Below are 13,908 nucleotides of genomic sequence, written 5' to 3' on the forward strand. Positions count from 1 at the left end.
TTTTACAATGTCTTGATTTTTCATAAAGCCACTAGCTTCCAATTGTTCCATTCTAATTTTTAAGGAAGTATTTTCTTCAGTAAGCTTTTGCACTTTCTTTTCCACTTGGCCAATTCTGCTTTTCAAGGCATTCTTCTCCTCATTGGCTTTTTGGACCTCTTTTGCCATTTGAGTTAGGCTATTTTTTAAGGTGTTATTTTCTTCAGTATTTTTTTGGGGTCTCCTTTAGTAAGCTGTTGACTAGTTTTTCATGATTTTCTTGCATCACTCTCATTTCTCTTCCCAGTTTTTCCTCTACTTCTCTTACTTGCTTCTCAAAATCCTTTTTGAGCTCTTCCATGGCCTGGGACTGATTCATATTTTTCTTGGAGGTTTTGGATGTAGGAGCTTTGACTTAGTTGTCTTCTTCTGGTTGTATGTTTTAATCTTCTTTGTTACCAGAGAAAGATTCTAAATAGTCTGACTTTTTGTGCAGTTTGCTCATGATCCTGGCCGATTACTTGAGTTTTAAACTCTTTGTTAAGGTAGGAGGTTTGCTTCCAGTGGGTAGAATGTACCATCCCAAGCTTCAGGGGTTTTATACAGCTGTTCTCTTCTAGGGACCTGTAAATTTTCAGTGCTTCCAAGGTGGTATGATCAAGGGTGAAGTGTTTACTCCTTTCCTGGCCTGGGCTCTGGTCTCTGAGTGCCCACAAACACTCTTTCTGCCTTGGAACTGTGAGGAGGATTGCCTCTCCACCAAGACACAAGCTCCACCATGCCAGCACTCCTTGCCCTAGGATCGCTTCCCAGAACTGTGACCCAGATCCAAACACAGGCAAAGCAAGAGAAACCTGCCTCAGCACCAGCAAAGAGATCCCTGCAATCTCCCTCTGATCAGCTACTTGATTCCCCCTCAGTCTATGGGCCAAGCTCTGGAAGCAGCTGCCACCCTGGAGCTACACTGGGACTGGGGCTGGGACCGAGCTTCTCTCTCACCATGGTCACAGACCTTTCCTACTAACCTTCTAAGTTGTCTTTGGTGTTTGTGGGTTGAGAAGTCTGGAACCACCACAGCTGTCTATGATTCAGTCCCCTAAGGTCTGCCCCAAGTTCCCTGAGGCCTGGTCTTTGTGCGCCCGTGCTGAACTGCGTTTCTCTCCCAGCCTGGTGCAATAGACTTTTCCAATCAACTATCCAGGCTGTCTTGGGCTGGAAATTTGTTTCATTCTATCTTTTTGTGGGTTCTGCTGCTCTAGAATTTTTAGAGCCATTTTTACAGGTATTTGGAGTGGTTTGGGGGAGAGGTCAAACAAGTCACTGCTTTTACTCTAGAGTTTTTTTTCTTATCTATTCTGCAACTCTTTTTTTATCAAACAGCTTGATTTATTTGCCATCAACTTTATATTTGTTAGTCTGGTATTTATCTCCACTTCTCTCATTGCCATAGATGTTTATCCCTTCCCTCACTGGAATACTGTAATTCATTTTGCTTCTTCTTGTATATTTAGATGCCGGTCTGTTCCCAGAGACCCTCTTCTCATGTTCCTTCCTTGGCTGTTTTTTGCCTTTACCTAAGTTCTTCTTTCTCCCACACTTTTGAACCTAATCTTTCTCTACCCTACCCTCTTAAATAAAACTTTGCGGCCTTGTCTTTTTCCAAGTTTTTCTTTGTGTTTTTTTGCTTCCCTTCTGGTTTCTTCTGAATTTATTATCCATATCATGGACTTTATTTCATACCTTTAGGTGCAGCACAGTGGCTAGGTTGCTAGGCTGAGAGTCAGGAAAACCAATTCAAATATGATCTCAGAAACTTGCTAGTTATGAGGACCCTGGGTGAGTCATTTAAATTGTTGGGCTCAGTTTCCTCAACTGTAAAATGGAGATGATAATAACTATTTCTCAGGATTGTTGTCAGGATCAGATGAGCTATTTGTAAAGAGCTTACTTAGCACAGTGCCTGGCATATATGTGCTTCATGCCTTCCTTGCTGTTCCTATATTCTTGGAATCCTACATGAATTAGCATCATTGTCAAGCTTCTTTCTCTATTTCCTTTTAAGGTTATCATATTTATCTTTTTTTTTTTTTTGCTATGTCTCACTCTTGGAAATAAACATTGATAACTGATGATCGTCCAACAGAAGCAATGTCTTATAGCAGGAGTCCCATTATCCTGAGCCATGAGGTGTGAACATTCACCTATTACTATGCCCTAGTTGACAGAAGTGCTTCCATGATTGACCACTGGTTGACCCATTTCTATAATGGAAATTTCCTTTGTACCCAAATATTGACTGAGTCAGATACACTAAGGTTTGGGAAGGACAGGTTAGCAAGCTATTGCTTTAGCACACTTCCTCTAATGCAGGTGGGTCAGGTTAAGAAATGTTACTAATCAGTGTCCCTGGGGATAAGGGTAATAGAAGTACATACCTGCTGATTGACCGCTCCTGCCCCCTATCCCCTCCTCAGTCCCCCTAATTCCCCCCAGCAACAACCTTATATAAAGGTAGAGACTCAGGAGATCTGGGCTGTACATTTGGGTACAAGCCTGCTCTGCACCCAAACCACTGTCATCACTGTGTACCTGTGGGTCTACAGAGTGAGGATACTATCACCTTCAACTGACATGCCTGTGAGTAATTAATAACCTTTAAGTGCTTATGTCCCTTCTTGAAATCTCCTCTCCTACAGCTCCCTCAACTGAGGCTCAGCCTATCCTCTCCCTGATTTCTGGTCACTGCTAATGGCAGGTTATCCTACCTCTGCTTATCTCCACACCGCCTTGGGTTCTTGCTGCCCTTGGGAATTCACATGTCCCCTTCTCCTGGGAGAAGGTGCTAGCTATTTATTGGGTCTGAATCTTCTCCAAACTATAAGGCTAAGAGCCCCCTCCTAAATGTTTGATTTTGAGCAGGATGTCATATAATACAGTTAGTATGTCAGGAAAATATTTTAATTAAATCATGACATTTAAAAAGTCATAACATAATTTTCCTTCTGTCCCCTGCCCCCAATAAAAATTTAGTTCACTACCCTGAAAGACAGTGGGATGAGGGGATAGAACAAAAATGTTCAGTTATCTAGTTATTGCAGGGGGGTGGGGTTGTGACAAGGCAGATGCTCATGCATCTCTTCAAGAACATGAATTCAGGCTTATGTCATTTTTCAGTTACTAGAGAACAGCTTATGTCTTAGTGCTATCTCTCTTACCGACTTCTCTTCAGGACTGACCCAGCTTGAGGCTTCTTGGCCATGGTCCTCCTCCTGGTCTTGGAGCTGCCATGCTGCCCAGCCCTGGAGTGCCCCTACTGCATCCAGGTGTTTTTCTCCACTCCAGCTGTTCTTCAGCTCTGGCTATCTTGAGGGCCACCTGATTCCCTGTACAACATCCACCAGGGATCCTATGATTTCTGCTTATTCAGTAGCTCTTTGAAACAACCACACTATCCACTGGGAATAGCTGTGATTCAAAAGCCATGTTTCCTTTGGAGAGCCTACAACTCCAGTCTGCTCCGGGAGCCTCTTCTTTCAGGCTCTTCTGTCCCTCAGCTATAGTCCCTACCTGAGGTGCTAGGATCTGGGCCAAAAATTGCCTTTTATTCCCCTATTTCCTGATAATGCCCTGATCAGTAAGTATCTATCTGGCCGACTGAGAGAGATCTTCAGCTCTCAATAGCATCCATTCTCTTCCCACCATGTCATTTTCTCTGCCTTCTTTCTATGTTATCTCCAAACGGAGGCAAAGGGGAAGTTAATGCCTGTCATGTTACATAAGATAACACAAAATACTTCTGACATGTCATCACTGCCTTGAAAAAAATCAGAAATTAACCTATACCTTATTGACAATTATACTGCACTTACAAATGTACTTCCCATAGTTGCATGATACCGGTATGTTGTAAACACAACCAGATGCCAGAAACAGTATACCTCTTATAAAATCAAGAGCAGAGAAGGATACAGAGTTAAAGGAAAGCACAAGTTCCCTCCAAATTATCATGTATAGGCCTGCTGCCTTCACCTTCTGATCCTGTATTTATGTATGGCCCAACCTCTGTAAGTACCCCCACTGTTTCAGAATTTCTCTGCTGGAATAATGAACAGGAAAGGGGAAACTCTGAGCTTCACTGTTCTCCAGTGTCTATATCCAGGTCTCCCTGGAACTGAAGTAATTTTAATTCCTTGACCCTGCTTGATTGATAGGAGCACTCAATATCTTCATGGGAAGTATCATCTTCCTCAGGTAATCTAGACAGATAAGCTGGCTCTTCTCCTAAGAGTGCAATTTGCTATTTTCTCCTCTCCTTTTGCTTACTAAGAAGTTGACTACCTCCTGCATGGGTAATAGATTATTTCAGTCACTTGCATTTGTGGGTCCCTAACATTCTCTGGCCACAAGGTGACACAGTTCATATAAATGTCAGGTCTGGAGTCAGGAAGACCTCAGTTCAAATTGGGTTCAGACAATTACTAGCTGTGTGACCCTTGGCAAGTTAACTTAATGGTTTTGCCTTATTTTCCTCATCTGTGAAATGAGCTGGAGAAAGAAATGTCAAAGCACTCCAGTATATTTTCTAGGAAAACCCCAAATGGAATCATGAAGAGTCACACATGACTGAAAAGACTGAACAACAACAAAAGACATTCTCTAGTCCTACTAGAAACAAAACTGGCCCATTTCTCAAGTCTTTCTATCATTTCATAAGAAGTTACTTTCCAGTGGTCTATTCCCTTGTATTACTTACACAACAAGGTTTCTTAGAACTCTGTCCTGAGTGATTGTAGCAATGAACCTAACCATCATCCTCTGTTATCATGCATGAGATGTCTTCCACGGTATAATATCATATTCTCTTTTCCAACTTGCACTTTGGTGATTCTCTTCTATAATTGTTTGAAATGTGATCATGGCTTTCAAGTAGTCCAATAATTCTTAAGTTACCATTTCTGGATCTATTTTTCAAGCTAAATGGGGTTTTTTATAAGACATTTTACATTTTCTTTTTCATTCTTTTGGATTTATTGTAATGTTTCTTGATTTCTCTTGGAGTCCTTAGCTTCCTTCAATTTGTCCAATCCTAATTTTAATGGAATTATTTTCTTTAGTGAATCTTTGTGCCTCTTTTTTCATTTGGCTAAGTTTTTTTTTTCTCAGTAAGGTTTTATACCTGCTTTACCATTTGGCCAACTCTCTTTAAGGCATTACTTTATTTAATTGTATATCTGTGTGTGCTGTGTGTGCTCTGTGTGTGTGTGTGTGTGCACTCTGTGTGTGCTCATGTTTTTGCCATGATTTTTCATAATTTTCCTGCAATGCTCTCATTTCTTTTCCCAATTTTTCCTTTTACTTGATTTTTAAAGCCTTTTTTAGTTCTTCTGGGAATTCTTGATGGGTTTCTGTCCAATTCCCTTTTTTTTTGAGGCTTTGCTTGCAGCTATTACGATATTGTTTCCTTCTAGGTTTGTGTCTTGATCTTCCCTGTCATATAATTTTATTATGGTGCATTATCATGCATCACACCCCTTACTTCCTTTGTGCTGTTGTAATCATTCTCCATAGTAGGTCATTATTATAACCATGCTTAGGCAACCCTTTAGGGTGCAAAAAATGCTGGGGCTCTGCAGGAGTGGGGAGACAAATCCTTTGGTGCAAATAATATATAAAAAGGTAGATTACAATGATGCGGCCCCTGCAGTGGTGAGCATGAGACCAGTTCAATACTCTTAACCCGGAGTTGCATTCATGAAGCAGGGGACAGCAAGATGGCAGAAGCTCCGTTTATTAAGTGCTAGTAGCTTTCTTTTATATCCCTCATAACACCTGATCAAAGCATGATCTCCACGTGATAACCAATCACCAAGACTGCTGGACACCTGCAGCCCTCATATCAGGGGTACGAGTAGGACTTTTCTCCCAATGAAAGGAAAGCCGAGCCAACCATGGGAGCTGCATGTCAGCAAAGGAGAGGTCTTGTGAGACTTCCTTGTTTTTGCCACCCAACAGGTTGTGACCCTCAGCTTCTGCCAAGAGAAGCTAGAACTCCCACGAGAAAATTACCCTAACATTACAAGTGCACCATTTCACAGGCTTAGTAAAGTTTGACAGTGATTAATATATTAAGCAAAGTTGGTATCAATCTTTAAAGTGCAAGAAAGAGGTCTTAGGGATCACTTAGTTCAAGCCTCTTTTTTTAGAGATGGGAAGGCTTAGGTAGGGTAGGTGACCTCACCCAACTAGGCAGTGGCAAGGGTGAGAATCCTGGATATTTTGACTCCAAAACCAGTGCCCCCTACCACACCCTTTAACAATTCCAACATGTTTTTATTACTGGTATAGACCCTTTTAGGGTCTCTTAGATGTCTGGCCTTGATGGAACCCAGGGGAAATCTCCAAGGTCAAGTTGTAGCTTCACTTTCTGAAGTCCTCTAAATCCCAATACACTGCTCCCCTGTATTCTGCACCTTGGAGAACTTTCTCCCTTCCCTAACTCTCTGTTCCCAGAGAAAATCCCATACTGTTGCTGCTTTCAAATCTTTGACTTTCTTTGCTGCCTGCTACAACCCTAGCACTTGCTTCAAAATGGCCCTCTTTCTCATCTTCTTTTGCCTAATCAGGTTCCTTTCTTCACTTTCATACCTCAGCAACTCACTCTTGTCTTTCTTTCTCTCCTATTGGGAATACTCTGAGAGGCCTCACAGAGGACCCCTTGGATGGGAGGAACTACTAGACTCTGAAGAAGACCTCAAAGATGAGATTCTTAACTGAAAGGGATACTACTCAGTGCTGCCCTAAACAAAGTCCAACCTCCTGCAGGCCTGGAGATAATAAGAAAGACAGAAGACCCTAAGGAGGAATGAAACCATATGTCTGAGAAGTTTGAGAGTTAGGGTCAAAACTCCAAAGTATATACCTAGGAGGAATCCTAATGTCTCCTCACTTTGCCAAAATTCTTTCCCAGTCCCACAACCCTTCCAATAGCCATAGCTCCAGTCAACCATAACAGAGTCCTTTTTTTGACCACTTATTTTATTATACAAGACTGAGTACAGAAAATGCTACTAAGATAGAAAATCAATAGAATATTGAATTGTGGCTCAAGTCTGTTTTATCTCAGTTGGGCCCAGGCTACTGCTCTTTCTTCTCTTGGGGAATCCAGTTCTCCAACTTCTGGAGCCTTGGCTGGATCAGCTTCCTGAGTCTTCCCAGTGGAGTTAATCCTGCAGTCTCCAAAGTCACCCCTGGGTCTTCAGGTACTCATGGAATAGGTTACTGACATCTGAACTCTCCACTTTCACCCAGCCATCCTCTTTCATGTGGTACACTGTGGGAAAATGGAAGAGAAATGGAGAGTTCTTTATCACTCCCCCTTTGGAAGAATTCCCATGCCCCTTATCTCAGTACCATTAAATTTTGACAATTAGAGCTCACTTTTCTATTTAGGATATTCAGTACCCTGAATATCTCTTATCCCTCCTATGATGGCAACACAAGTCTCCCACTTCCTCTTGGCCTCCTGATCCCTGACTCTAAGGGCACTGGGAAATGGAGTTGGAGTTAGTCTCTTACTATTGACGAAACCCCCAGAGTAGCTATCCCGGTGGGTGGCATGGACAATGGCCCGCCGGCCAAGGTCATAAGCTTCCTGAGGACTGAGGTCAGGCCGGTAGCCACTATCCAGAACTCCATAGGCATAACTATTTCCACTGCCTGTGGAAAACATAGTCCCTGAGAGTCTTGTCCCATTGTCATTCACATAATACAGTCCAGGGCCCTGAAGGAAAAGAGGAAGAGAGACTTAGGCAACAAAGAATTCAAGAGAAGCCATAAAATGAGTCTAAAACCAAGGCAATGATCATAGAACCTGGGAGATTCTTGTAGAACTTTGAACAGAAGCATGGGACCTTGGAAGAAGTTGTGGAATCAGGTGGCATAGGAGAAAAGTTATGGACCTGGTATCAGAAAACCTGGATTTGAACTCTAGATGCCACTTACTAGCCATGTCTGGGGAGCAATCACTGAACCTCTCTGAGCCTCGGTTTCCTCATCTGAAACATGGGACAATAGTGTTCATAATAGATTTTTGTGAGGAAAGGGCCTTCTGAATCTTTAAGTGCTACTCAAACAGCAGCTGTTACGGGGGAGGAGAGAAGGAGAGTTTCCTTCAGTCATACACCTATCATGTAACATCTAGCATGTCTGATGAAGTGGAGTCACTGGGAAAATGAAGCTCAGGCAGTCCACATTTGCAGTGGAGTGAAAACAACACACCTTCTTGTCCCAACCACAGATCATACTGCCCATGGACAGCCCCATGCCTCGGTACTGGCACATCATGTTGGACAGCAGCTTGGAAGCAGCAGATACAGTGATACGTTCACCATTCCTAAGGCGGTACAACCTGAGGAGGAAGAGGTTGGTTGAGGGGATTTTAATCAAATCAATAAGCATTTATTAAATGCCTACCATGGCCCAGGCATCATGCTAAACATTTAGGGCTAGAAGGAGATGGGGAGAGGGAGGAAAAACAGGTCCAAGTGGTCTACTTCAGCAGACAAAGTTCAAACTGTGTGAGGAGACAGACAGTAGATGAAGATGCCTTTGGGGAGCCTGAACATTAGGGGAAATTTGGAGGTTAGATTTTGAAGTACCTAAGGCTTCAAAACCCAAGAGAGCTGGGCATGAGGGAGTACCCTCAAAAGGGGCCCTGAGACTCCCAAACCATTTAAACTTTTTTAAAAGCTCCTAAGTCTGTCCATTTTCAGAAAGGATTAAAGATTATGTACAATACACATTATACTTTTTAAAAGGTCCATGTAGTTTGGATTTCTCTTTTACAGATTTTTACTCATTTGTGGGGCAGGCTGTGAGATTTGAGAAGGCTAGTGTCCCATGGAAAGATAAGGTTTGTGAGGCAGAGATTTGTGGGTGGAGATAAGTACAGGATGAGGACCAGTTAAGAAGAGGTGAGGAATTCCATCTTGGCAGGAGTGGAAAGGAAGGAATTGAGAAGTTTAGGGTGAAGTTAGGGTTAGGGCTGCCTTACCAACATTCTTTGGCCAGGAGACGCTCCCAGTATTGACAGTCAGCTGCACAGCCTGACGGGGTGCCCAGAAGGTAAGGATTAATCTCAATTACTTTGTTCACGTGCAGAGTGTCTGAGTGAGCAATGAAGCAATGGTTTAAGTAGAAGGCAAAGAGCCTGACCCACGTCCTTTTCCAGTCCCAAATCTTCCTTCCCCAGTCCTAATCAGAGATGTAGGTTCGAAGTTCCTCCCTTATGGAAAATGTCCAGACTCCAGCCCCCAACAGTCAAACTCACCAATATAATTCCCAGCTGAGGCCCGAGAATCTACTGCCACAACCACACCATGCTGGAACTTGAAGGCTAATGTGGTGGTACCACGGGCCATCTCAATTCGGACTTGATTGGCAGCATCTGCCTCCAGGGAACAAAGGAACTCAGGAGGCTGCGGGGTGGAAGGAGAGAGAGGGCCAGTAAGAGCCTCAGGAGGAATGGACCAGGCAAAGGGATTTGCACAATGTGAGAAAAAAAGGGAGCACTGAAAGTCACCCATCAGGGCACAAGAACTTAAAGGGCTGAGTGATGGGAAGAGAGGAAGGATCCAAAAGGAAAAAAAAAACCACGATGTAAGTAACAGGTTGGGAATTGGCCTAAGGGGACAAGGAATAAGACAGTTCCTTCAACTTCCACCAGAACATTTGTCCCCCTGGCAGGCTGGCGGAAATAGAGAGAGGAGAGATTTGACTAGAACTCACTCTGAACTCAGAAAGAACCGCTTCTCCCCACTCCCACCTTTGACTCAATCTCACTGCTCAGCAATCTATTTCCCACACGGCCGCTAACAAAACATCTTATGATGTTTTCTGACAGAAAGGATGCCTTCCTAACCTTCCGCCCCTCTACTCATGCCAGCTTTTAACTCTTTACTCCCATTCCAATCCAGCCCTAACCTGCAGCCCTCGTGGGACGGCCAGTTCTGGGGTCTGCAGGGAGAAGCTGTAGTGTCGGGATCTTGGCGGCGTCCATTCTTCGTGCCACACTAAACCTGATGCCCCCAGGGAGCCCCGCACACTTCGAGTAGCGCCATGATCTTCCCTCTCCCCACTCCGCTCACGGACTAAGCCTCCGAACCCACGGGAAGTGAAAGCGAAAGCCTGGTACAGAGAGGGGGGGAGCCAGAGCTGGAGCCTTCCTTCCCCATCCACCCACCTCGGTCACCCCCCCCCCCCCCCCCACACACACACACACTTCAGGCCTGGAGGAATCAGTGTGGGTACTATCAGAGTGTCGTAGTGTTTTGTCACGGAAGCCTCAGGAGAGAGCGTGGATAGAAAGATGGGCTGACAGACGGAGGTGAGACGAGGAAGGTGGGGACCACATGTAAGGACAGGGAGTTCGGAGAGAGCAGCTTTCTATCGAAGGACATCTGAAAAAGACGGGCTGGGCCCTGGACAAGTTCAGAGAAGCTGGAACCTGCAGGAATGGGCTTAATTGTCCTGGGCTAGGGAGTGGCAGAGGTGGGGGTGAGGACTGAGGGAATCATCCTCTGCACCGACTGGAGAGCCACTCTGGATAGCCAAAGTGTGGCAGTGCCGTGGGGTGGAGTGAGAGATGCGCTCGGAAACACCTCACTCCGTTCCGCCTTCCAACCTCTCCGCCCAGCAGCCCCGATACTTTGGCAGTGTCCAGTTCTACTTGGGGAGATGAAACAAAACACTAGGGGGAGGGAATGCCCTCTTGCCCATTTATCTTCTTAGCTTGCTGCCACCCAAGAGCAGAGTCTCTCCTCTCCCGCCCTGAACGCCCCACCTTTAACTTCATCTAGCTTCTCAGGGCGCAATTTCCTAAACCCAGCTCCTGGCTCCAACCTGTGAGAGCCTAATCTGCCTACCAACCAAAGACGTCACGAAACAGATCCCTTCCTGATTGGACTAGATTCTCAGGCACTCCCGCACAGGCGAACCCGAGTCAAGAAAGCTATCAAGAGGCAATTGTGAAACCTTGGAAAGCTAAGAAATGCGGTTCGTTTGGAAAGACGGTCCAGAGAAGTGAGGGGAAAAAAGAGAAGAGGGGTGAGCGCTTCAGGGAGAGTGCAGTGAAGCCTGTTCCGCAAAGTGCTCGCTCTCTTTGCTCCGCCCCCCACCTCCACCTTTCACTTCCAACATAGAATAGAGCAGCAGGGGCACCCCACCCCCAGCCCCGGGACACCAGGTACCACTCACCCTGTAACAGATGGTGGAGGGGAGAGGGTTAGGGCCGGAGGAAGGCGGAGAAGAGAGAGGATAGAAGAGATTAGAAAAGGGATGGCTAAGGGGCTAGTAGAGGGGCAGTAAAGCAGCAGTCTGAGAACCGATAATAACGATGCATTGCATTTGTATAGAGCTTCCCATTTTACACGCACTGATTTGCTGATTATAGCAGCAGCAGCACTCTGCGTTTAGTACTTTGAGGTTGGCTAGGAGCTTTATTTTCCTACTTGATTCTCTCATAGGGATCTCTCATAGGGATATTAGCGGCCAATTAATCCAACTTCTTTATTTTATTAGTGGGGAAACTGAGACCCACAGAGCCTAAATGACCCACTCAAGGTCACACTGGTAGTAAGTGGCAAACTGGGATTTTAATCTAAGTTTGCTACCTGCAGATCCAGAAATTTACTCACTGAACTATCCTGATTCCTCCAAACTTGCCGTTTTACAGTTGAGGATCATCAAATTTTGACGTGGACAGAAGCCTTGGTGATCATCCACTAAAGTTTAAAGTTTCCTCATTTTACAGAAGAGGAAACCAAAGCTCAGAGAGAGGAAACTTGAAGCAAACTCCTCTAAATCCCGAAGCAGTGCCCTTTACCTAACAGTTTAATACAGCATGCAAACTTTTGGCTTTACATATAGTGCCTCTGGGCACTATACCCCTGCTACTCACAGGTTTGGTTTTCCCCAGAGAATAACTCTTCCCTAGTTTCAAGGTACTCTGAAGGTCTACATTTCCCAGTACCATAGTTCACTGGCCTCATAGTTTAATAGTCAGAGGAAGTAATCATTTAAAATTAAATCCATTTAATGATACAACACACTAAGAAACATAGCAACAAAACATTTCTGGCATAAACCTGGGGTGCACTAGCCTACAGATTCACACATCATTGTTTGAAGTGGACACGTGTAGGGAATATGAATGGATGGGGGCACATGCAAGGAATGTGTGTGACCAGAGCACAATCACAGAAAAGTATAATGGAAGCCACTTCAGGACTAGTCAAGTTATTGTACTGCTCCCACCAGGTCTAGCTAGGACTGGGAGCTGGGAAGGTGGGGGAAATACTCATGATATCATAGTTTCACTCTAATTCTGCTCAGATAGATGCTACTTATCACCTCCAATTTCTGACTCAGCAGAAATCCTTGGCTATCTCTTCCCCAAAGGAAAAAAAAAAAAAGATAGTACATCCATTTTCTTTTAATTTAAAGAACATAGATCTTCTCTAGTCTTCTTAGAAAAAGTCAGAAACGTTTGCATGGGACCAGCAGGATACCTCCACTTTGGTTCTCCTGGCTTGTTCCTCTAACCTTTTCTTGTATCATCTAGTCCTTTGACAATCTGCTAAGGTCTATGGACCTCTGGGGCAACTAGGTGACCCAGTGGATAGAGCACTGGCCCTAAAGTTAGGAGGACCCGAGTTCAAAATACAGCCTCCAAAACACTTGACACTGACTAGCTGTGTGATCCTGGGCAAGTCACTTAACCCCAATTGCCAAATAAATAAATAAAGTCTATGAACCTCTTCTAAGAATAATATTTTAAAATTCAGCATGAAATAAAATACAGAGGGGGCAGCTAGGTGGTGCAGTAGATAGAGCACCAGCCCTGAAGTCAGGAGGGCCTGAGTTCAAATCCAGCTTCACACCAAACACTTGACACTTACTAGCTGTATGACCCTGGACAAGTCACTTAACCCCAATTGCCTAAAAAACTAAAAAAAAATAAAATAAAATACAGAGGATTATCAAGGAAGCCAATTATATTAAGAAACAAAAAAAAATTTAAATAAGTTTGTGGATCCCAAGTTAAGAACTCCTGCTAGAGTATTGGTTTCTGTCTTATTCCCACATAGTGCAAAGAAGACTTTTGTCTCCCCAGCAGGTGATTCTCAGCCCTAGATGCTAAGTTAGCCAAAGATCTGGGTTCTTTCAGCCTAACTAACAGTTTCAGCTTAATCCTTTTCTCTTAATTTGTCTTTCTGTGTCAGGATATTGAGTCCCTTTACCAGATACCTCAACCTTGTTTATGGTGAGCATTCCATATCCTTCTCAATTTTAATTTCTGAAGGCTAGTCTATAAACTAGGCAGTGGTTATTTGTCTAATAACTACCAAACAGCCCTGGGATTCAAAGTTCCCCAGTTTTCAAACCCTAATTTTTTTTCTACTATGGAGATGAGTGGATGAGGAAAAGGTAGAGATATGCTAAGTTTAGGGGACAAAATCTCTCTTCTCCTCCATATAACCACATTCTTACCCCCTTTCAAATGAAGATAGAACCAACACAAAGTCTCTGAGTAGCTTGAGAGACAAGCCCCATAATACATGTGCAAAGGTCTTTTCTGCAGATACAGATAGAAAACTGAAAACAGACTCTTTCCTTCAGAAGCTTACAGTATCCTTGGTATGCAACATATGAACATATAAGTAAACATAATTTGCAATGGTAAAGAGAGAACAAGGGAGATTAGGAATGTCTGTCCAGAGAAAGTGAATCCCAAACTGAAACTTAAAAAAAGCAAAAAGGCTCAAATGAAGAAGGAATGATTTCCAAATATGGAAAGACAGCCTGTGCAAAGTCCTGGACATGTAAAATTCAATATCAAGTTCAAGGAATAGCAAGTGTGCAAGTTTTCCT

General features: G+C 43.8%; 1 protein-coding gene across 1 annotated transcript; it reads right to left on the reverse strand.

Moving 5' to 3' along the window:
- Positions 1-6,993: 6,993 nt before the first annotated feature.
- Positions 6,994-10,846, reverse strand: LOC114053482 (proteasome subunit beta type-8-like). The gene is made up of 7 exons (XM_027876582.1): positions 10,820-10,846; positions 9,961-10,164; positions 9,308-9,455; positions 9,032-9,143; positions 8,257-8,386; positions 7,555-7,759; positions 6,994-7,309 (listed from the first exon to the last, which is right to left on the reverse strand). Exons 1-7 carry the CDS (start codon positions 10,829-10,831, stop codon positions 7,221-7,223), a joined length of 900 nt encoding a protein of 299 aa, XP_027732383.1. The 5' UTR covers positions 10,832-10,846; the 3' UTR covers positions 6,994-7,220.
- Positions 10,847-13,908: the final 3,062 nt, after the last annotated feature.

The sequence above is a fragment of the Vombatus ursinus genome, unplaced genomic scaffold (genome assembly GCF_900497805.2).
Source record: "Vombatus ursinus unplaced genomic scaffold, bare-nosed wombat genome assembly UNPS02014811.1, whole genome shotgun sequence".
NCBI lineage: Eukaryota > Metazoa > Chordata > Mammalia > Diprotodontia > Vombatidae > Vombatus > Vombatus ursinus.